Source organism: Chrysochloris asiatica, unplaced genomic scaffold, assembly GCF_000296735.1.
Source record: "Chrysochloris asiatica unplaced genomic scaffold, ChrAsi1.0 scaffold00013, whole genome shotgun sequence".
NCBI lineage: Eukaryota > Metazoa > Chordata > Mammalia > Afrosoricida > Chrysochloridae > Chrysochloris > Chrysochloris asiatica.
The window spans coordinates 21,467,619-21,490,747 of record NW_006408531.1 but is presented as its reverse complement, the minus strand read 5'-3'; the positions used below and the strand labels follow the sequence as shown (position 1 = coordinate 21,490,747).

General features: G+C 38.8%; 1 protein-coding gene across 1 annotated transcript in view; it reads left to right on the top strand.

Annotated features, from left to right (window-relative positions):
- The window catches only part of ENPP3 (ectonucleotide pyrophosphatase/phosphodiesterase 3), a 144,908-nt gene that overhangs the window by 30,528 nt on the left and 91,251 nt on the right, over positions 1 to 23,129 (top strand). The window contains exons 2-7 of the mRNA XM_006834724.1: positions 1,458 to 1,533; positions 4,427 to 4,549; positions 5,926 to 6,051; positions 7,370 to 7,430; positions 15,342 to 15,439; positions 22,292 to 22,371. Coding sequence (XP_006834787.1) covers positions 1,458 to 1,533; positions 4,427 to 4,549; positions 5,926 to 6,051; positions 7,370 to 7,430; positions 15,342 to 15,439; positions 22,292 to 22,371 — 564 coding nt within the window. The remainder of the gene's footprint in view (positions 1 to 1,457; positions 1,534 to 4,426; positions 4,550 to 5,925; positions 6,052 to 7,369; positions 7,431 to 15,341; positions 15,440 to 22,291; positions 22,372 to 23,129) is intronic.

The window sequence follows — 23,129 nt, the reverse complement described above, 5'->3', positions numbered from 1 at the left end:
ACTATCTGGCTGACTGATTGGAAGAGATCCATATTTATGCCCATTCTAAAGAGAGGTGACCCAACGGAATGTGGATATCATCAGACAATCTCATTGATTTCCCATGCAAGTAAAGTTTTGCTAAAGGTAATACAGAAACGGCTACAATCATACACTGACAGAAAACTTCCAGAGGTTCAAGCCGAATTCAGAAAAGGCTGTGGAATAAGGGATAGCATTGCTGATGTCCAATGGATCTTGGTTGAAAGCAGAGAATGTCAGAAGATGTTTACCTGTGCTTTATTTACTACGCAAAGGCTTTCGATTGTGTGGATCATGACAAGCTATGGACAACATTGTGAAGTATGAGTATTCCAGAACACTTAGTTGTGCTCATGATGAATCTGTACCTGGGCCAAGAGGCAGTTGTTCGAACAGAACATGGGAACACTGAATGTTTTAAAATTTAAAAAGGTGTACCACAAGGTTGTATTCTTTCACCAAACATTCAACCTGTATGCTGAGCAAATCATCCGAGAAGCTGGCTTATATGAAGAAAAATGTGGCATCAAGATTGGAGGAAGACTCATTAACAACCTGCAATATGTAGATGATACAACCTTGCTTGCTGAAAGTGAAGAGGGCTTAAAATATTTACTAATGAAGATCAAAGAGCACAGCCTTTGGAATGGATTACATCTCAATGTCAAGAAAACAAAAATCCTCACCACTGGACCAATAAACAACATTCTTATCAACAGAGAAAAGATTGAAGTTGTCAAGGACTTCATTCTTGGATCAACTATCAACACTCATTGAAACAGCAGTCAAGAGATCAAACGACGTATTGCATTAGGCAAATCTGCTGCACAAGACCTTTTTAAAGTGTTGACGAGCAAAGATATCAACTTGAGGACTAAGGTGCGCCTGACCCAAGTCATGGTGTTTTCAGTAACCTCATATGCATGCAAAAGCTGAACAGTGAATAAGGAAGCTCATAGAAGAATTGATGCCTTTGAGTTATGGTGTTAGAGAAGAATATTAAAAGTGCCATGGGCTTCCAAAAGGACCAATAAATCTGTTTTGGAAGAAGTACAGCCAGAGTGCTCCTTAGAGACCAAGATGGCCAAACTTCATCTCTCATACTTCAGACATATTGTCAGGAGGGAACAGTTGCTGAAGAAGGATATCATGTTTGGTAATGTGGAGGGTCAGAGAAAAAAAGGGGAAGACCCTCAACGAAGTGGATTGACCAAGTGGCAGCATCAATGTACTCAAGCATGGCAACAGTAGTGAGGTTGGCCAGGATGGGGCAGTGTTTCGTTCTGCTGTGCATAAGGTCCCTATGGGTCAGTACTGACTCAATGGTACCTAACAACAACAGCAAAAACAACAAAACACAGTGTATTATGACAAAAAAAAAAAAAAACTCAAAAAACTGTGAAAGTCATCTTTCTTTTTCTTTTTTCTTTTAACAGGTTCTTCTTGCTTTGTTGGTGATTGTATCGCTTGGATTAGGCCTGGGACTTGGACTCAGGAAACCAGAGACACAAGGTATATCCCTTTCTCAGAACATTCCCTTATTTATTCTTTTTCTTGGCCTTAACCAGTTCAAACCTAGCTTTCAGCCCAAAGTTTTCTTTCTGCTTCAGGTAGTTCTCTCTTTCTACACCCTTTCTTCTCCCACATTGACTTATCAGAGACCCAGATCTGTGGTTAGCATTATCTACTGCATTTCTGAACAAAGCATTCTGTTATTCTGGCTTTCCATCTCTTCCTTACTGTAGTACACCTGCTGCCTGGCTTCCCAGAATTATTGGTTGTCTTTCTTACCTTTTAATATCAGTCTCTCAGACCCATACAGTGTATCACTCATTTCCTTTCCCATCAGGACCTTAGTAGAGAATTCCAGACCCTCTTTTGGCAGGATTCTTAGCATATCCTTTCCCCCATCCTTCCACCATCTTGGCTTTCCTAACCCCCATCCTCTGGACCTTTATCATCATTCTCTACTCCAATTAATCCGAAGGAGCCCTGGTTACATGCTGTGTTAAGTATTGGGCTTCTGGCCATAAGGTCGGGGATTCAAAACCACCTGCTGATTCATGGGAGAAAGATGAGCCTATCTGCTCCCATTCAGAAACCCTAAGGAACAGTTCTAGTCTGCCCTATAGAGTTTCTGAGTTGGAATTGACTCAGTGGAAGTAGGTTTGTTTTTTCTCCATTTTGCCCTGGTGGCGCTGTGGGTTAGACTTTGGGCTGCTAACCTCAAACTGACCAGCTACTCCTGGAGAGAAAGATGAGGTTGTCTGCTTTCAGAAACCCTACAGAGGATCACTATGAGTCAGAGTTGTCTCATTGGCATAGGTTTATTTTATCTGAAGACATCTTTATCATCCTAAACTCACAGTTGATAGTTCGGCTATGCATTGAATTCTAGAATGAAAACAATCTTCCTCTAGGAATTTGAAGACACCACTTCCTGTCTTCTAGATTCCATTGTTACTTTTGAGAGTGGTGTGGCCATTCTGATTCTGGATCCTTTATAGCTTGCTTCTGGTCTCTTTCTTGAAGATGCTAAGATCTTTTTATTAAAGAACGCTGACAACAGTAGTGAGGTTGGCTGAGGATTGGGCAGTGTTTTATTCTGCTGTGCATAAGGTTGCTATGAGTTGGTACCGACTCAATGGCATCTAACAACAACAACAAAGAACCCTGGTGGCTGTGAGCTAAGTGTTGGGCTGTTAACCCTACGGTTCAAACTCATCAGCCTTTCTGAGAGAGAAAGATGAGGCTGTCTGCTCCTGTAGAGATCTTGTCTCAGAACTGCTAAGGAGTGATTCTGCTCTATCTATAGGGTAGCTATGAGTTGGGATTGGCAGTGGATTTATTTCTGTTGATTACTTGTGCCTCTCCACCTATTTTCCAGAGTTGTTGTTTTTGTTAAGTGCTGTCAAGTTGGCCTTAGCAAACTTGGTGGGTAATTTTGATATAATAATTTATATTCCTCCTTTCTGGAAATTTTTATAATTGTTTTTCTTTAACAATATTATCTCCATGCCTCTGTTTTCATCTTTAGGTTTTACCAATTGCTAATGATATGGATTAATCTTTAAACATCTAAATCTGTACTCTGATATTTCCCATCTCTTTGTTTTGCTTTGCCACATTTATCTTCTAAGCTCTTATATTAATTTTCTATTGTTGTGTTGTATTTCAAATTACTGCAAATGTAGTAGCTTTAAACAACACAGCTACATTATTCTACAATTTTGGTTGATGAAAAGTATGGGACAGAGTAGCTCGATTCTTTGTTCAGTGTTTAGCTAAAACCAAGGTGTTAGTCAGCCTTCCAGTGCTTTTCTGGGATTTGGGGACCATCTTCCAAGAACACTGCTGACAGAATTCATGTCTTTCTCACACTAATTAATAGTCTTAATTATATCAGCAGTTTGAATCTACAAGCCACTCCATGGGAGAAAGATGAGGCCTTCTGCTCTTATAAAGATTTATAGCCCCAGAAACCCTATTCAAAGTCACTATGAGTCAGAACCAACTTGACTGCATACCACCACCGCCACCACTGCCATTCTTTAGGCCCTTACCATAGGAGATTTGGGTTAAAATCTGCTTGGTCCAAGAGTTTCCATCTCCCTTGGGCCGCTCTGCCTATTTTCCAGAGTTGTTTTTGTTAAATGTTGTCAACTTGGTTTGACTCATAGCGACCCTGTGTAGAGTTTCTGAGGAGCAGTTGGTGGGTTTGAACCAACTACCTTGTGGTTAGAGGTCCAGTGCTGATCCCACAGTGCCACACCATGATTCCATTTTCCAGAGAGGATTCCTAAATCACAAATCTAATTACTTCTGATCTGCCTACTCTTTGACAGTTTCCCATTACCAGACATTAGGCTTCAAGTAGGGCAAAGACACCTTTCTGCTCCTTAATCTACCTAGTGTGTCACTGTATAATTAAGCACTGGACTGCTAACTATAAGATGGGTATTCAAATCCACCAGTTGCTCCTGGGAAACCCTATACAGGGTCCTATGAGTCAGAACTGACTTGACAACATTTAACAACATACAAGTCTGCTCCTTAGCCATCATGACTCATCTGCACACCTCCGGATTTGTGTTTCTTAGTTTCACTGACTTTTTAAAATCTTGATGTCTCTCCTGTGACTCCAGGGTGTCCTCCATACCACATTGCTGGTTTAGGTCCCAACCCACCCCCATGCATTCCCATGTATCCTTGCACACAACAGTGTCTTGTTTATTATATTGCACTGACAAGTCACACAAGCACCACAAAAACCATTGATTTGTCTCACCTGGTCTGCATTAAACATTTCTGTGTGCTTCTACCATCTAAAATGTATTTCTGCATGCTTAAATAAGGGATTAGATAACTTCTAAGCTTTGTTGTCCTTATTTTCTTCACTTTACAGGCAGTTGCAGGAGGAAATGCTTTGATTCATCGTTTAGAGGCCTGGAGGGCTGCAGGTGTGATGTGGGATGTAAAGACCGAGGCGACTGTTGTTGGGATTTTGAAAACACCTGTGTGGAACCAAGTATGATTTATAAGAATAAGCATGTTATTTGTGCTGTCCTAATGCATATCCAAATGTTCCCCTAGACATCTTACAGATACAATCTATTAACTTTGCCCTGGTCACAGTGCTAAACACAGAGTTCTCACTTTATTTCGTTGAAGTTGAGGGATAACTGTCCACAGCATATGGAATGCTATTTGACTACATATATTTTAAGAGTGTTTGCTATGGCTTAAAGTTAAACATCTTATCTAGTTTCATTTTCAGAGCTTCTGAAACTTCAGAGTGTGTAAGACTCACTTCAGAGTGTGTAAGACTCACTTCAGAGTGTGTAAGACTCACCTGTAAAATAGGTTGTTCTCAGTGATTCTGATGATAGTGTTCTGTGTTGAGGAACACAGTTCTCTAGGTGGAAGAGATAGTTTGCAATGTTTCATTCCCTAGGAAGTAAGGTAAGGGGGGTTGGAGGAGAGTGAAGATTAGAAAAGTACAATGACTGATATTATGTTTTCTGAAAAGGGCCGAGTGCGGTGGCTCCTTATGATAAGCACTAGACTGCGAACCACAAGGTCCGTGGTTTGAACATACCAGCCACTTCACAGGAGAAAGATGAGCTTTTCTGCTACAGTAAAAATTAAAAAAAAAAAAGTCTCAGAAACCTTACAACCTATACAGTATCACTAGAAGTCTGACTGACTCCACAACACTTAACAACCTAGATTTGTATTCTCTTTGCTCCATTTTCAGAAATCCTGCTTTCCTAAGTGGTAAATAATTGATGTGGGATCCAGAACTGTAAATGTAATTGCAGCATACAGCAGTCGCCTACTAACATTTGGTCTAAGCACAAGGGCCATGCTGATTTTAGCTGGTGGCAGCAGTAGGAAGATTTGTTAAATAAATCTCCTACCCAGGCTATACCCTGAGAGCAGCTCAGAGGTGCGGCTGTGAGCTGACCAAGCCATCTGTCACTGTCACCCGGGAGGTACTGCCAACATTCTTGCAGACCTGATTGTGCAGCGGTTACTTTTCTTGTTCCTGTCTCTTCCTTGTGACCTGTTCTTAGATCAGGGTTCCTACAGTGGCTAATGGATGCCAAGAATCGGTCAGGGCTAGTGATTCCTCACCATTGGGAACACTTTACCCTTGGGTAGGAATAAGACCGGTAGACTAGAGCTGCAGTTAACAGAGTTGCATTTCTTTGTGCTAGCCATGCTAGTGAAAAAAGTGGTAGATTGTTCTTCATTTTGCATATTTTTTTTTTACTAATGGAGATAAGCCAAGTATTTGACAGTATGACAATAATGGAAGGGAAATGCATAACATTTCTATTTTTTTGTATTGAATACTTAGCATGAATTAAATGCTCAAATCTTCATTGTGCAATTTTACAGCTCAAATATGGACCTGTAATAAATTTCGGTGTGGGGAAACCAGGTTAGAATCTAGCCTTTGCTCTTGCTCAGATGACTGCTTGCAGAGGAAAGACTGCTGCACTGATTATAAGAGTGTTTGCCAAGGTAAGCAGAAGGATGTTGACAACACATTTGCCAGTGAGTTTAGCAACCCTAGAGCTGGATTAGGCTGTAGAAATTAAACCAATTAGAGAATCTCAAACTACTCCATCTGGAACAAAAGATGAACTGTGTTTTCAGTGAAAATAAATGTGGTTTGTGTATTAAAGGAAGAGAACTTATAGCAGAAATATCAGAGAGAAAAGATAAAGCTTAAAGCTCCTTATTTGTCTGTAAAGCAAGATCTTTTCTAATCCAGTAATTATGGTGCGGTTTCATTGATCATACTGCCCTCTACTTCTGTATTTCCCCACCTCCAGCTCCAATTTTATTACTCTTAACTTTTCACCTCAACACTGATTCTCATGTGATAAATTTTCCCACTGAATTCATACACTATGCTGCTTCAATTTGGTAGTAAAAGAAAAGTAACTGTATTGAAGTTTACCATTAATACTAACTGTGTATTTTAATAGAATTAATTTAGCCATTTGTTTATTTTTTGAATAAATGTAAATATGTTCTCTCTTTAAAGATTCGATACTTGATAGTTAGGTTGTTAAATTATCTAAGTGATTAGATTATCTGTATGATAGATAATTCCCAGTTGTACATTAAAATGAAATTTTTTTTAAAAAAGGAGGGTGGGATGGGGTGGTAATGCTTGACTTCCTGTAATCTCACAAGAGATAAAAGGAGAATCAAATCAGTCCAAGGCTGATTCATGTGAGGCTGAGATCAGACATGCCTCCACCCTTCAACTTCCTTGCCAATTCGGACACCAATCATCCCTTCCACAGCACTTTCTATTACTTATTTGAGTTCTATCATTCATTGAAATGGCCACACAGAACTCCGAGACAGTATTCAGATTATGGGATTGATTAGGGAAGCTAGCAGGTTACAATTTAGGATCTGAAATGCTTGGGGCACTATTCTTCTAGTTAGGACAGGCTCTTCTCAGCCATGCCCGCAGAAGTGTCCCTTTCTGGTCCTTGGCCTTTCAGTCATAGGCCCCTTGACCTCTTTTAGAGCTGCTGATAAATGCCCAAAGGGCACTCCACTCTGCTATAAGCCTCAACCCAAAGGCACTCAGCTCTAGCTCCCCTCCAATTTTGCATTATTTTAAAGCAAATCCTAGAGTTAATACCATTTTCTCTGTCATGTAATGTTCATGTGCAAGAACACTGAATGTGTACTAGAAGAATTTTGTTAATGGAGTAAAATAAACTAAGTGGTTTGGGGTCATATCCATTGAACATTTGTTTCATTTTCTCTATCTTTAGTGTAGTCATCTAAAGAATTTTTATCTTCTGCTTTCCAGGAGAAACATCATGGGTGAAAGAAGAATGTAGCACAGCCCAACAGCCTCAGTGTCCAGAAGGGTGAGGCTGACATGGGGATTTTTATCCTCCTTTAACAGCTGACACATGAAAATATGGTTTGAAAGGCAGAATTTCCTCAAATCTATTTGCATTTTTAAGCTAACAGTAGGTTAGATTTCTTGGAGAGGTAGAATCAGACTTTGCTTAATTGTTTTCAGAGCACTTGTATATCGATTTATTATATTAATGCAACATATTACATTACAATATATGACAATAAGGATTTAAAATTTGCTTGAAGTTTAAATACTAACATTCCTAAACTTCTACAGTCAGGACTGGGATTTAGATAGAAGTTACTTTTGCCAAAATTCTTTTCTATTAATATCCTGTGCCTCAAATTTATTCTTTCTAAAGAGAAGGAAATAAGTTTGTCCCTGGAAGGTCTCACAATGAAAAGTGGACCTTAAAGAATGAGTGAGTAGGACTTTGTCAAGTGGGCCCAGGTGGTGAGCTTAAGAGATGTGGGGAGGTAACACACCTCACCACATACACCTCTTCCACATGTTTATTATGGCTGCTCTCTGGACTTGGCTCTATACTTACAGATACAACATACAATGATAGTTCTGGTCACTATTAACAATACTCACCAACAATATAATTTTAGCGGCTGGAGACATTCCATTAAGGGAAGCCCTCTTCTTATACATTTAAGCTAGTATTTCTGTTAATAGTTTCTTTGTATTTCTATTTTGCTAGTGAGTGCAGTATAAGAAGGAGGGTAGGCTCTTAAATCAAGCAAATGAAGACTGAGAGCTTAGCTCTCATCCTATTGGCAGTGGACCACTTTGGGTCAGCCACCTGATCTATATCTGTCTCTTTATACACTGAACATGATATTAGTATCTGGCTTACATGTTGTCCTTAGATTTCTTGCTAATGGGAAAATGAAATCATTTCTGGCATGTGGTGAGCCTTAATACAAGCTACATCATGCATAATAAAACAATATTGATGATGTGTTTAGTCATATTAGCAGTTAGTCAAAAAATGAAAAGAAAATATATTCTTTTGTCATGATAATACAATATAACTCACTTAAATTAGTAGCCATCTGTGCTTAAAAACAAAACAAAACAAAAAAACAAAAAACACCCCACTACCCTCGGAAACCCTGTACAGGGTCGCTATGGGTCGGACCCGACTCGATGGCACTCAACAACAACAACAACAACTGTCAAGTAAAGTTCAAACTTGTAGTCACCATACTGCTGTAGTTAAGTGCTCTGGAGTCCATTCCTACTCATAGTAACCATGTATAGGATTTCCGAGGAGTAGCTGGTGGGTTTGAACAACTGACCTTGCAGTTAGCAGCTCAGTGCTCATCCTACAGTGTTATACCAAGACACCAGCAACCCTATGTTGTTGTTAGGTACCATCGAGTCGGTACCTGCTCACAGTGACCCTATGTACAGCGGAAAGAAACAATGCCTGGTCCTGTGTCAACCTTACAATTCTTGCTACGTTTGAGCCCATTGCTGCTACTGCTGTGCCAATATATCTCACTGGGGGTCTTCCTCTTTTTCTCTGACCCTCCACTTTACCAAACATTATATCCTTCTCCAGTGACTGGTCCCTCCTGATAATATGTCCAAAGAATGAGAGACAAAGTCTAGCCATCCTGGTTTCCAAGGAGCATTCTGGCTGTACTTCTTCCAACACAGATTTATTCTTTTGTCAGTCCATGCTGTTTTTAATATTATCCCCCAACATTATAAATCAAGTGCATCAATTATTCTATGTTCTTCCTTATTCACTGTCCAAGTTTCACATGCATATGATGTAATTGAAAATATCATGGCTTGGGTCAGGCACACCTTAGTCCTCAAACTGATATCTTTGCTCCAGAACACTTCAAAGAGGTCTTTTGTAGCAGATTTGCCTAATGCAATATGTCATTTCATTTCATGACTGCTGTTTCCATGAGTGTTGATGGTTGATCCAAGAAAAATGAAGTCTTTGACAACTTCAGTCTTTTCTCCATTTATATAGATGTTGCTTATTTATCTAGTAGTGAGGATTTTTGTTTTCTTTAATTTGAGGTGAAACCCATATGAAAGGCTCTTACCTTTGATATTTATCAGTATGCATTTTAAGTCCTCTTGGCTTTTAGCAACCAAGGTTGCTGAAATGCAGAATGAGTCTTCCTCCAATACTGATGCCACAGTTTTCTTCATATAATCCAGCTTTTCGGATTATGTGCTTATCATACATGTTGAATAAATATGGTGAAAGAATACAAACCTGGCACACACCTTTCCTACTTTTAAACTGTTTGGTCTTTACTTGTTTTGTATAAGGCCTCTTGGTCTATGTACAGGTTTCTCATAAGCACAATTAAGTGTTCTGGAATATTCATTCTCTGCAAAATTTTCTGTAGCTTGTGATGATGCACACAACTGAAAGCCTTTGTGTTATCTATAAAGAACAGGTCAACTTCTTTCTGTTATTCTTTGCTTTTAGCCAAGATCCATCTGACGTCAGCAAAGATATCCCGTGTTCCACATCTCTTCTGAATCCAGCTTGAATCTCTGGCAGTTCCCTGTCAATGTATGGTTGCAGCCATTTGTGTATTATCTTTACCAGAATTTTCCTTGTGTGAGATATTAATGATATTGCCCAATGACTTCCACATTCCATTAGGTCACTTCTCTTTGGAATGGGCACAAATATGGTTCTCTTCCAGGCAGTTGGCTAGGTAGCTGTCTTGGCATAGACAAGTGAGTCCCTCCAGCTCTGCATTAGTTTGTTGGAAGATTTCAATTAGTATTCCATCAATTCCTGGTGCCTTGTTCTTCGCCAATACCTTCAATGCACCTTGGACTTTTTCCTTCACTATCATTGGCTCTTTTTATTTATTTATTTAAGATTTATTATCAATTGAGTGATAGTTTACATGGGGAACATCTTTTTTACACTTATCATTTCATTGCAATGATTGGTGGTGGTGGTGGTTATGTGCCATGGAGTTGATTCTGACTCATAGAGACCCTGTACAGGGTTTCCGAGGCTGTAAATCTTTACCAGTGCCTCATCTTTCTCCCATGGAACAGCTGGTAGTTTCGAACTGCTGACCTTACGGCAATGATTACGATCTTATAATCTCCTCCGTGCATCATTATCATTCAACAGTATTTACTTCTCTTCTCCCCTAGGTTTTGTTTTGTTTTTTTGTTTTTTTTTGGGGGGGGGAATGTACAAAAAAATAGGAGTATATAATCATTTAAACAGCCAAAGGGCACATTCTGAAATACTGCCTCCTGACACCTGCAGCTGGAAGCCAGCACACAGCCTTTCTCTTTCCATGAGTCTAGGGTCTTCAGCTGCTCTATTTCTCCATGCCCTCGTCTCTGTCTTCATCTCTGGTGTTGCTGCTTCTCTGGATATAGTCCCACATTCTGCTCATGCTCTTCGCCATTGATAGTCCTAGGGCCCTCTGTTCCTGGACTGTAAGATTAACTACTCCCCTCTTTTTGTTACAAAACTTCTACATATGTCACCTCTTGAAATGGTTCAATATTGACCATTTCTTTTTGGTACAGTGGCTTTATGTATTCCTTCCATGTTCTTTTGATGTTTTATGTATCACTCAATATTTTGCCTATTTGTTGTTGTTAAGTGCCATTGAGTCAGTTCTGACTCATAGCAACCCTGTAAAGGGTTTTCAAGGAGCAACCTTGCTGTTCATAGTCCAGAGCTGATCCACAGCATCGCACCAGGAGTCCATTTTACCCATAGGATATTGCAAGTCAAGGCTTGAATTTTTTCTTCAGGTCTCTCAGCTTGAAAAATGCTGAGCATGTTTTTCCCTTTTGGTTTTCTAACTCCAGGTCTTTGCACATTTCGTTTTAATATTTAACCTTGTCTTCCTGAGCTGCTCTTTTTAAATTTTTCTATTCAGCTCTTGTACCTCCTCATTTCTTCCATTTGCTTTAGCTTCTCTACACTGGAAAGCAAGTTTCAGAGTTTCTTCTGACATCCATTTTTGTCTTTTCCTTATTTCTTGTCTTAATGACCTTTTGCTTTCTTCCTGTATGATGTTCTTGATGTCATCCCACAACTCTTCTGGTCTTTGGTCTTTAGTGTCTAATGTATCAAATCTGCTCTTCAGATGATCTCTAAATTCTGGGGGAATGTGTTCAAGGTGATATTTTGGCTCATGTGAACTTGTTTTAATTTTTTTCATTTTTAGCCTGAATTTGCATATAAGCAATTTATGGTCTGTTCCACAGTCTTCTCTTGTTCTTGTTTTGGCTGATGATATGGAGTTTTTCTATTGTCTCTTTCCATAAATGTTGTCAATTTGATTTCTGTAAATTCCATTTGGTAAAGTTCGTGTGTATAGTCATCTTTTATGTTAATAAAGGTGCTTGAAATGAAGCAGTCATTGGTCTTGCAAAGTTCTATCATGTGATCTCCAGCATTATTTCCATCACCAAGGCCATATTTTCCAACTACTGACCCTTCCTCTTTGTTTCCAACCTTTGCATTCCAATCCTCAGTAATTACCAACACATCTTGATTGAATGTTTGATCAATTTCAGACTGAAGAAGTTGGTAGAATTCTTCAATTTTATTATCATTGGTGCTAATAGTTGGTACATAAATTTAAGTAATAGTGGTATTAACTGGTCTACCTTGTACACATATGGATATTATCCTATCACAAGCTGTGTTGTACTTCAAGACAGATCTTGATATTTTCTTTTTGATAATGACTGTGGTGCCATTCCTCTTCATTTGTCATTCCTGGCATAGTAAACCATGTGATTGTCATATTCAAAATGGTCAATACCAGTTCATTTCAGCTCACTAATGTCTAGGATATCAATGTTTATGCATCTATTTCAGTTTTGAAAATTTCCAATTTTCTTAGATTCATGTTTCATACATTCCATGCTCTGATTATTAATGGATGTTTACAGCTGTTTCTGTTCATTTTGAGTTCTGCTCCATAAGCAAGCGATGGCCCCAAAGGCTTTACTATTCACATCATCACGTTTAACTCTTCTTTGAGGAGGCAGCTCGGTCGTATTTTCAATGCCTTCCAACCTGAGAGGCTCATCAGATTTGGCCAATGCAATACGTCATTTGGTTTCTTGGCTGTGGTTTCCGTGAGTGTTGATAGTTGATCCAAGAAAAATGAAGTCTTTGACAACTTCATTCTTTTCTCCATTGATAAGAATGTTGTTTATTGGTCCAGTGGTAGGATTTTTGTTTTCTTTATATCGAGATATAATCCATACTGAAGGCTATGGTCTTTGATCTTCATCAGTAAATATTTTAATTATATCCTTAAGATATGTTCTATTAAGGTGACATCTTAGTGGGATCATATAATATTTGTCCTTTGGAGACTGAATTATTTCATTTATTATAATGTTTTCAAGGTTCATTGTTTCCCACTTGAACTCATAAATAATTTTCCATTTTTTAAAAATGAATTTCAATTTTCATAAAAGAACCATGACAAAGTATATCAATCTCCCTTGAAAATACTTATCCTTTGACCAGGAAATTTCAACTTAACAAAATGTATCTTAAGGAAATAATTTCAGGTGTTTTACCTACAAAGATGAGTTTGTTTTGTTGCTATGTGCCATGGAATCAGTTCTGACTCATAGTGACCCTGTACAGGGTATCTAAGGAATAACTGGTAGGTTTGAACTGCTGACCTTGTGGTTAAGTCTAGTGCTTATCTTACAGTGCCACACCAGGACTCTGTTTTTATCATTTTGCTTTTGAAATGCTCTATCGCAGCACTGGGGTAGGTAGTTTAGATGGTCAGGGAGGCCATTAAGAAAGAAGTGTACTGGAACTTTGGATTCCACTCTTTTTATGTTGTACAACCATCAGCATTAACCATTTCTAAATTTTTCATCACCCTTCACAGAAACTTAGTGTCCTCTGAGAAATGATTCTTTCTAGCCCTGTCCCATTTTCCTCCCAAGCACAAATAAACTTTGATCTCTCTTTATTTGCACATTGTAGATATGTCATCTTAGTGGAATCATATAATATTTGTCCTTTGGTGACTGACTTAGTTCATTCATCACAATGTTTTCAAGGTTCATTGCTTCCCACTTGAACTCATAGATGTTTTGACCATCTTTAAGCTGCAAGGTTATTTTTGGTGATCCATTATGGAGTCCTGGTGTGGTGCTGTGGGTTTATGTGCTGGACTACAAGGTCTGTTTGAACCAACTCAACGGCACTTAAAAACAACAATACCATATATGAATACTTTCATCAAAATTATTCCAATGTTAAATTTTTTTTTTTTTTTTAAATAGGTTTCCAATTACAAACTGTACCAGGCCAATTTAAATTTTGCATAACTTTCCCATCGATCAAAGTTAATAATTTTCCATTTTTCAATACTTGAGGTTGAGCTTATAAGTGTACAGTTGGATACATCTTAGTTTGATTAAATTTAGAAATGAATACATCTGTGTAACCCACACCACTATCTGCCCACCTTTACTGATGTCGTTGTTAAGTGCCATCTGTATAGGGTTCTGAGGAGCAGCTAGTGAGCTTGAACTGCCAACCTTGCTGTTCAAACTGATTTAGCAATCCTGCACATTAACCCACAGCACCACACCAGGACTCCTTCCACCCATCCTTGTTGTTGTTGTTAAGTGCCATCGAGTCAATTCCGACCCATAACAACCCTGTATAGAGTTTCCGAGGAGCAGCTGGTGAACTTGAACCACTGACCTTGCAGTTCAAATGACTTTGCAGTCTGGTGCATTAACCCACAGCACCACACCAGGAACTCACCCCTAGAGATACTAAAATTCCAATTTCTATCATCATGTATTCCTGTTCTAGAATCTCATATAAATGGAATCATAACATGTGTTCTTTTGTGTCTAACTTCTGCTGTTTAACTCAATGTTTTGAGATTCATAAATATTTGTGTATGTATCACACATGAATCTATACCCAGTATTTCCTTGGTTGGAACGTTAGTCTAATTATCTTTAGTATGACTTCTATTTGTCCTCCCTTCACATGTCACACTCTCTGGACAGAGTGTTATTCACTTAGCTAATGGAATAGCATCCTGCACTAGAATTTAGTCCTGAACACCTGTTTACTTTCTCATTTCCTTCCTCATAGGAGTGCTAACTCCTTCATACTTCAGGATCTAGCACAATGCCTTACTCAAAGATTTGCTTAATGAATTATAATGAACAATTTTTCTGGCAAGCTCAGGAGGTTTGTTCTCTGGATTCTCTTCACAGTTATATAATATGTACTTAGATGGCATACTGTAATTTTTTACTAAATTTTCTCAAACATACTGAAAATACACCATCTCTTCCCAACTAGCTCATTCATTAAAAAAAAAAAAATATTGTGGCAAATTATATATAATAAAAAATTGCCATTTCATTCATTTTCAAGTGTATAATTCAGTGGCTTTAATTGCATTCACTGGAGTCTTGGTGTGGCTGTGAGGGTTAACATGCTGGACTGCAATTCAAGGTTTGAATCATTGCATTCAAGCTTCATCTGTTTTGAAACTTGTATCAGAACTTCATTTTTCTTACATGAGTAATATTTCTGGCTGAAGAATGTTCCATTGTATGTATATTCTACATTTTGTACATGTATATATGTATAGGTATATATGTATATGTTTGTGTGTATATATATGTATATTGTTTATGTGTGTATGTATATGTATTTTGTTTATGTCTATATGCATTTTGTATACGTATATACCCCATTTTCATCATTTAACTATTGTGAATAATGCTGCAAAAACCATTGCCAGTACTGTTTTCTTACTATATTTTCTAGGCTTTTTTCTAATTGCAAGTAGTGAACAAAAAACAAAACATATTTATTGTTTTTCACAATTAAAGTAATAGACCAATTTCTGTCTTTCATTTTCAGGTTTGACCTGCCCCCAGTGATTTTGTTTTCCATGGATGGCTTCAGAGCTGAGTATTTACAAACATGGCATAGTTTAATGCCTAATATTAATAAACTGAGTAAGTCTTCTACCATTAGCATGCACATGACAGTCAGTCTCTACATGATACACCTTTCCTTCTGACCTCTAGCTTTAAGAAATTGTCTTAGCCCAGAGCCTCTCTAAGTTCTGATACCTTTATCACATGATACCTCTTCTCAGTAAGTGAGTGTATCTTCAGACTTGTTGGCTCTTCTTTCCTTTTTAGGTGACATGGTCATCTCTCAGTTTATTCTGACTTATTTGTATTTAAATAACTTCTGTTCTATGGAACTCTGTTCATATAGACTGACTCCAAAGTGGCATCTGTTAAAACTGGGTTCTTGGTCTCAACAAAATTGATATGGTTCCCAAGGATAGGACCCTGAGGGAATCTGAGTAGACTGAACAGATCCAACAAATACCAAAGCTCCAGTAGGTGAGAAGTACAGGATCTATTTTGGCTTCTAGAATAAAACTGTTTGAGAACTGGCTCCATCACTTACTAACTGAGAGACCTTGGGTAAGTTTACTTCATCTTTTTGTCCCTCAGTTTCTTCATCTATAAAATGGTCATGATCATTAGCACTTGGAAGATTCCTATGTTCCCTGTGTTTCCCCAATTTGTAAATTGTATTACCCTCAACAAACCTCTTCATTATCTCTTTATAAATACCTTTAATAATAATAATAAAAAGATCATGATATTTCCTACCTGGTAGGATTATTGTGAAAATGTTCGTGTAATATATAGTAAATGATTTCATTTTATATCTGTAATTACTATTTTCATTATTGTTGCATCATGATGTTGTACTTTAATGTTGATACTTGGTTTTCATATAACTTGATAGCATTAATAATAAAGACAAATTGTGTACCCAAGGACACAGAGCTAGAAGATTGGACAGCATGGTTAGAATTACTACCCTGCAGTTTTTCTCATTATTCCTCTTTCTCCCAAGTCTTTTTCCATAAACAACGTTCTCAAAATTTATCACAATTTTACTGTTTTCCTTCAAATTAAAAAAAAAAAAAAATCCAAATCTGAGTTTTCTTGGCTCTAGTTTCCTCATTTGTAAAATAAGATGGCTGGATCTCTCAATTTCTACTAGTACAACTTTAAAATTCCATGGTTCTAGAAAAATAGAGAAATGATCCCATTCAAAATAAAAGGTACCCTGCCTCGTCAGCTTCTCTCTCACACTTTGAGATAGATATTTAGCAGGGCGATTTAGGGGTTTGAAGTCAGTCTGAATTGGCTCCAAATCCAGGACTTGCCACTTCATGATTAAAATACGTTGACCTGAAAAGTTAATTAACAACTATCAGTTTCTATTTCCTTCTCTGTACTCCTCTTGGTAATCTTCATATTAAACCTTGAGTCCAAAGGGGATTTAACTAGTTAGGCTCAATTGAACTCTTTTTGAAAGGGAATTACTTAATTTGCTCATCCCATTGAGAGTTGGCCATATCATGAAATACTGCATCATTGACACCTTGAGTCCAAAGGGGATTTAACTGGTCAGGCTCAACTGAACTCCTTTTGAAAGGGAATTACTTGATTTGCTCATCCCATTGAGAGTTGGCCATCGTATCATGAAATACTGCATCATTGACACCTTGAGTCCAAAGAGGATTTAACTAGTCAGGCTCAACTGAACTCCTTTTGAAAGGGAATTACTTGATTTGCTCATCCCATTGAGACTTGGCCATAACATCATGAAACATTGCATCATTGAATGCTTTCTATTTCTAAGGTTTAAAATACTTTTATGTTACTCAGACACAAACATCTACATCCTCAAATGTGTAAAGATGTCAGTAACCAGGTGGAGCAAAGCAAACTGGGGTTCTTGGTTTTAAGAGGCTCAATTAAGATAACCTGATAAAATGCTAGGATTACGCCTCACCTCCTTGAGGCAGGGGCCAAAACAGCAGACACCAGTGTTGAGGAAGGAAGTCTAGGACCTCTACTCTAGGGTCCTGTCAAGCTGCCTGGGCTAAAATGGTTGCAGACACTGAGCATGAACTAATGACAAAGGGCAGTGTGTCATGTTAGTGATGACTAAAAGGATGAGGTGAGGATTTGGCTTTCCGACATGCTCTAGTGAGAAGATTAGGCTGTTGTCTTGTCTCAGTATGGGTGGCAGCAGACAAGACAGGTCCAGCCCCAGATCAGGAAACTGTGAGGTGAAATAGAAATCATGTGGCCTGAACAGGGTATCAAGCTTTCTGGAAAACTATGTAGGAAATGGAATAAAATAAAACTCAAAATTACAGGGTGACAGCTAATTTACAGGCAAGTAAGATACATGGAGTCCTGGTGTGGTGCTGTGGGTTAATGCCCCAGACTGCAAAGCCGTTTGAACTGCAAGGTCAGAGGTTCAAGCTCACCAGCTGCTCTTTGGAAACCCTATACAGGGTTGCTATGGGTCGGAATGAACTCGACGGCACTTGACAACAACAAGATACATGAGGGATTCATGGTGTGGCACTGTGGGTTAATACACCAGACTGCAAAGCCATTTGAACGGCAAGGTCGTCAGTTCAAGCTCACCAGCTTCTCCTTGGAAACCCTATAGAGAGTCGCTGTGGGTCGGAACCAATTCTACGGAACTTAACAACAACAACAAGATACATGACATTTTGAAGGCTAGCATTAGTAAGGTTGGCAATACTGAATAGTTGTTACTGTTCTTGTTATGTGCAGCACATTGTAGGGTTTCTGAGACTGTGACTCTTTATCGGCAGAAAGCCTCATCCTTCTCCTGTGAAGTGGCTGGTGGGTTTGAACTGCTGCACTTGTGCTCATCCTGTGGCACCAACAGTGTTTTTGAACAGTAGAACTGTTTTTGAACAGTAGAACAGTAGAACGCTATCGAACAGTTGTTGTTAGGTGCTGTTGAGTAACTTCCGATTTACAGCAACCTTGTATAGGGTTTCTGAGGAGCGGCTGGTGACCTTGAACTCCTGACCTTGCAGTCCAGTACATTAGCCCTCTTCGTCACACCAGGACTCCCAGGGGGTATATCTTGTTTAAGACATTGTAACTAGGGGTGTGCCATGTTTCATAATACTAGCAGCTTAGTTTATACTTTTTCTTTTATACTCTGTGACTTTAGGAATTTAAGAATTTGAGGTTCTCACCCATGCTTTAAGGAATTAGACACAAAAATTAGTTTCTACGCATATTTCAGCTCACTGTATGACCTCCCCCTCCCATTTAATTCGTTTAATCATATAAGTATATTAAATTTCATTCTATTTGCTTATATTATTTCTTGGTAGCGTAGTGGTTAAAAATCGGGCTGCGAACGGGAAGGTCAGCAGTTCGAAACTACCAGCTGTTCCGCGGGAGAAAGATGAGGCATTCTGCTCCCGTAAAGATTTACAGCCTCGGAAACCCTGTTCAGGGTCACTATGGGTTGGAACCGACTCAACGGCACTTAACAACAACATATTATTTCTTATTAACACTAAATGTTTCTCTTCCTGTAAAGGACAAGATTAATTTATTGGTGGCATTTACAAAAGAGTTATTTTACTTCTAAATTGTATGTTATGAAGCAAGCCTTTATAAGCAATTGGTTTTTGAACTTGATTACACTGGAATTTGTTAAAAGTTTAAATGTTTTAGTTTACAGCTCATTCTCCACATCAGAGAGTCCTAATTAGTAGACTTGACATGGTCACTAGAAGATTCTGAAGGAGGAAACTCCTGGATCACTTGGGAAACCCCCAAACTAAAGGCTGGGAAAGAGAACAACCCCATGCCAGTTGGAGAAAACATTCATTGTTTCCAGCCGCAAAGCTTGTAACTTTCTGAACAACAAATAATCTTTTGTTTTCACCTAAATAGAATCCATAGTGGTCACGTTTGCTTCCTCTTTGAATGAGAAGCAGCAGGAAGCCTGTATGGAAATTTTCTTGTATTTCACTGTTGCAGAGGAAATAACATGTTCCAGTGGTCCTGACCTCAGTAAACAGGGTTATTGCACAGATTGAAAACTATTTGAACAATGAAAGCAAAATTAAATTCCATGCTTTGTGGCAAGCAGATTACAGGAAACTTCACTAATGAAGTGGAAACTGTACTCAAAGTATTAAGCAGTAAAGTTTGCTATTTTTAAAATATTTACTACTTGCCTATGGTAGTGTAGTGGTTACGAATCTGGCTGTGAACCTTAAGGTCAGCAGTTCGAAACTACCAGCCCCTCCGCGGGAGAAAGATGAGGCTTTCTACTCCCGTAAGGATTTACACCCTCGGAAACCCTGTACAGGGTCGCTATGGGTCGGAACCGACTTGACGGCACTTAACAACAACAACAACAATTTGCCTTTGTAGCATGGAATTGGTTTTGCTTCCATTGTTCTGATCATTTGCAATCTGTGCAAAAAACCCTGCTTGAGAAGGTCAGGACCATTGGAACATTTGTCTCTGTAGATGTAGAAGTCAAAAACACTTATTAGTTATCTAGATAGTTGTGTTTACTTGTGTTATATTGAGTGGTTCACATAGGAAAAAACTATCTGTTGAGATACAAATGTTACATAGATTTTTTTAGTTGTAATTCTCAGCATTGGAAGAAGGGAGTGGCAAAAGCAAATTAAACTGTTAAGTGCCATGTTGTCAGTACTGACTCGTAGCGAACCTGTCTCCCATGAGCAGCTGGTTGGCTCGAACTGCTGATCTTATGGTTCACAGTTTAGTGTATATTCTATGGAGCCACTGCACTCAGAACTAAGCCTTCTGTGTATCATTTAGAATATATTTAGCTCAGAGGCCAGCAAACTAGCCAGTAAGACCTTACCTGTTTGTGTATAGCCTGCCACTGGCCAAGTATTTTTAAATGGTTAGAAAAAAAATAATAAATGAATAACAGTATTCTATGATATGTGAAAATGATGTGACGTTCAAATTTCAGTGTTCATAACTTACATTTTAATAGAACACAGCCATATGTTTTAATTTATGTATATGGCTACTTTTCCACCACTCGTCTGTCAGTTTGTCGTACTGTGGTGGCTTCTGTGTTGATGTGCTTCTGGAAGCTATGTCACGGGTATTTTAAATACCAGCAGGGTCACCCATGTGGGCAGGGAATTCCAAAAGAACAAACAGATCTGTGTTGGAAGAGGTACAGCCAGAGTGCTCCTTGGAAGTCAGGATGGACAGACTTCGTCTTTCATACTTCGGACTTATTGTCGGGAGGGAGCAGTCCCTGGAGAAGGATATTGTGTTTGGCAAACTGAGGGTCAGAGAAAAAGAGAAAGACTCTCAGTGAGATGGATTGGCATGGTGGCATTAACAATGGGCTCAGGCGTAGCAACGATTGTGAGGTTGGCTCAGGACTGGGCCACTCCACGGGAGAAAGACAAAGCAATATATATAGTTGTTGTTGTTGTTAAGTGCCACTGAGTCAGTTCTGACCCATAGCAACCCTGTTTAGGGTTTCTGAGGAATGACTGGTGATCTTGAATCACTGACCTTGTGGTTCAAAGCAACTTTGCAGTACAGCACATTAGCCCACAGCGCCACACTAGATGTTTATATATATATATATATGTTGTTGTTAAGTACCGTGGAGTCAGTTCCGACCCATAGTGATCCTGCACAGGATTCCTGAGGCTGTAAATCTTTACAGGAGCAGAAAGCCTCATCTTTCACCTGCTGACTTTCAGGTTAGCAGCCCAATTCATAACCACTACTCTACCAGAGCTCCATATATATATATAAAGTTGCTGCACCATTGAGCAACAATCCTTTATAGGATTTCCAATAGTCGCTGGTGGGTTCACACTGCTGACCTTTTTGTTAGCAGTCCAGTGTGCTTATCTTACAACACCACTCCAAGGTATGTGGGTGTGTGTGTGTGTGCTGTTTGTTACTGTTAAATGCTGTCTAGTTGTTTATGACTCATAGTGAAGCTGTATAGGGTTTCCAAGGAGTGGCTAATGGGTTAGAACTGCCAATATTTTGGTTAGCAGTCAAGTGCTTATCTTACGTGTGACACCAGGAGATTTTATATATATGTATTAACCACCACTCATCTGTCATTTTGTCCTACTGTTGGTGGCTTGCAAGTTGCTGTGATTCTGGAAACTATGCCACCAAAATTTGAAGGCTCACAGGGTCGCCCATAGTGGACAGGGTTCACTGAGTTTCCACATAGATTAGAAAGAAGGAGAGGAAGACGACTTCAGAATATTTAACCCCTAATGAGATGGACTGGCACAGTGGTAGCAGCAGTGAGCTCAAGTGTAGCAATGATTGTGAGATTGATGCAGGACCAGGCAGGGTTTTGTTCTGTTGTATATAAACTTGTTATGAGTCAGAAACAACTCAATGGCACTGAACAACACATATATGTATGTAATTGACTTGACAACACTGGGTTTATATATACATGTTGTTGTTGTTGTTAGGTGCCAGCGAGTCAGTACTGACTCATAGCGACCTTATGCACAGCAGAACGAAATGTTGCCTGATCCTTGGCCAGCCTCACTACTGTTGCCACGCTTGAGTCCATCGATGCTGCCACTTGGCCAATCCATCTCGTTGGGGGTCTTTCTCTTTTTCTCTGACCCTCCACCTTACCATGCATGATATCCTTCTCCTTCATGATATACATGAGGGGTCTTTGGATAGTTCATTGAAGAATTCCATTATCTTCTAATTCTATTTTTCCATGAACTTTTTGGAACCCTAAAAACTGACATTTCTTAGAATGATGAGCTTTCAGAGTTAGCATTGCAACCTCCTTGTACTTACATTCCACTCTTTAGTTTTTTTATTTCTTTGGTAAATTTACATGTTCAGATTTTTAGTTATTAAAAAAACTTCTGAGGAAGGAACAATTTTTTAACCTCTCACTCTACTTTTTTGCAGAAACATGTGGAATTCATTCGAAATATATGAGAGCTGCTTATCCCACCAAAACCTTCCCAAATCATTACACCATTGTCACTGTAAGTGCTTGACTGAATGTCAAAAGTAACTGACAGGTCACTGACAGAGACTTGATGAAAGCAGACACACTTAAAGCAGAATGGTTATTGAATGAATATGTGTGTACAAATAGGAGGGTTAAGTAAAAAAGTATTGCTACAAAATTATAGAAACTTTTATTAAACAAAAATATCAACATATGAAGGTATTATTTCCTGGAATAAACTCTGTCTAAGTCCATATACTTACAAGGAGCTCTGGTAGCATAGTGCTTCGGGCTGTGAACCGCAAGGTCAGCAGTTCGAAAGTACCAGCTAGTCCTTGGCAGAAAGATGAGGATTTCTGCTCCCGTAAAGATTTACAGCCTCAGAAACCCTGTTCAGGGTTGCTATGGATCGGAACCGACTTGATGGCACTTAACAACAACAACAACAAGTCCATATACTTAAGGTAGTAGTATTTCCTCTCTCTAACCTTTCCCATAGTATTTTCCGTAGCCTCATATGCATATGAAAGTTGGACAGTGAATTAGGAAGACCATAGAAGAATTGATGCATTCAAATTATGGTTTGGAGAAGAATAGTAAAAGTACCATGCACTGAATATTAAAATACCAAAAGAACAAATATTAAATATTAAAAGAACAAACAATTCTGTGTTGGAAGAAGTGCAGCCAGACTGTTCCTTAGAAGCGAGGATGGTGAGACATCATCGCTCATACTTCAGACATGTTATCAGGAAAAATAGTCCTTGGAGAAGGACATCATACTTGGAAAAG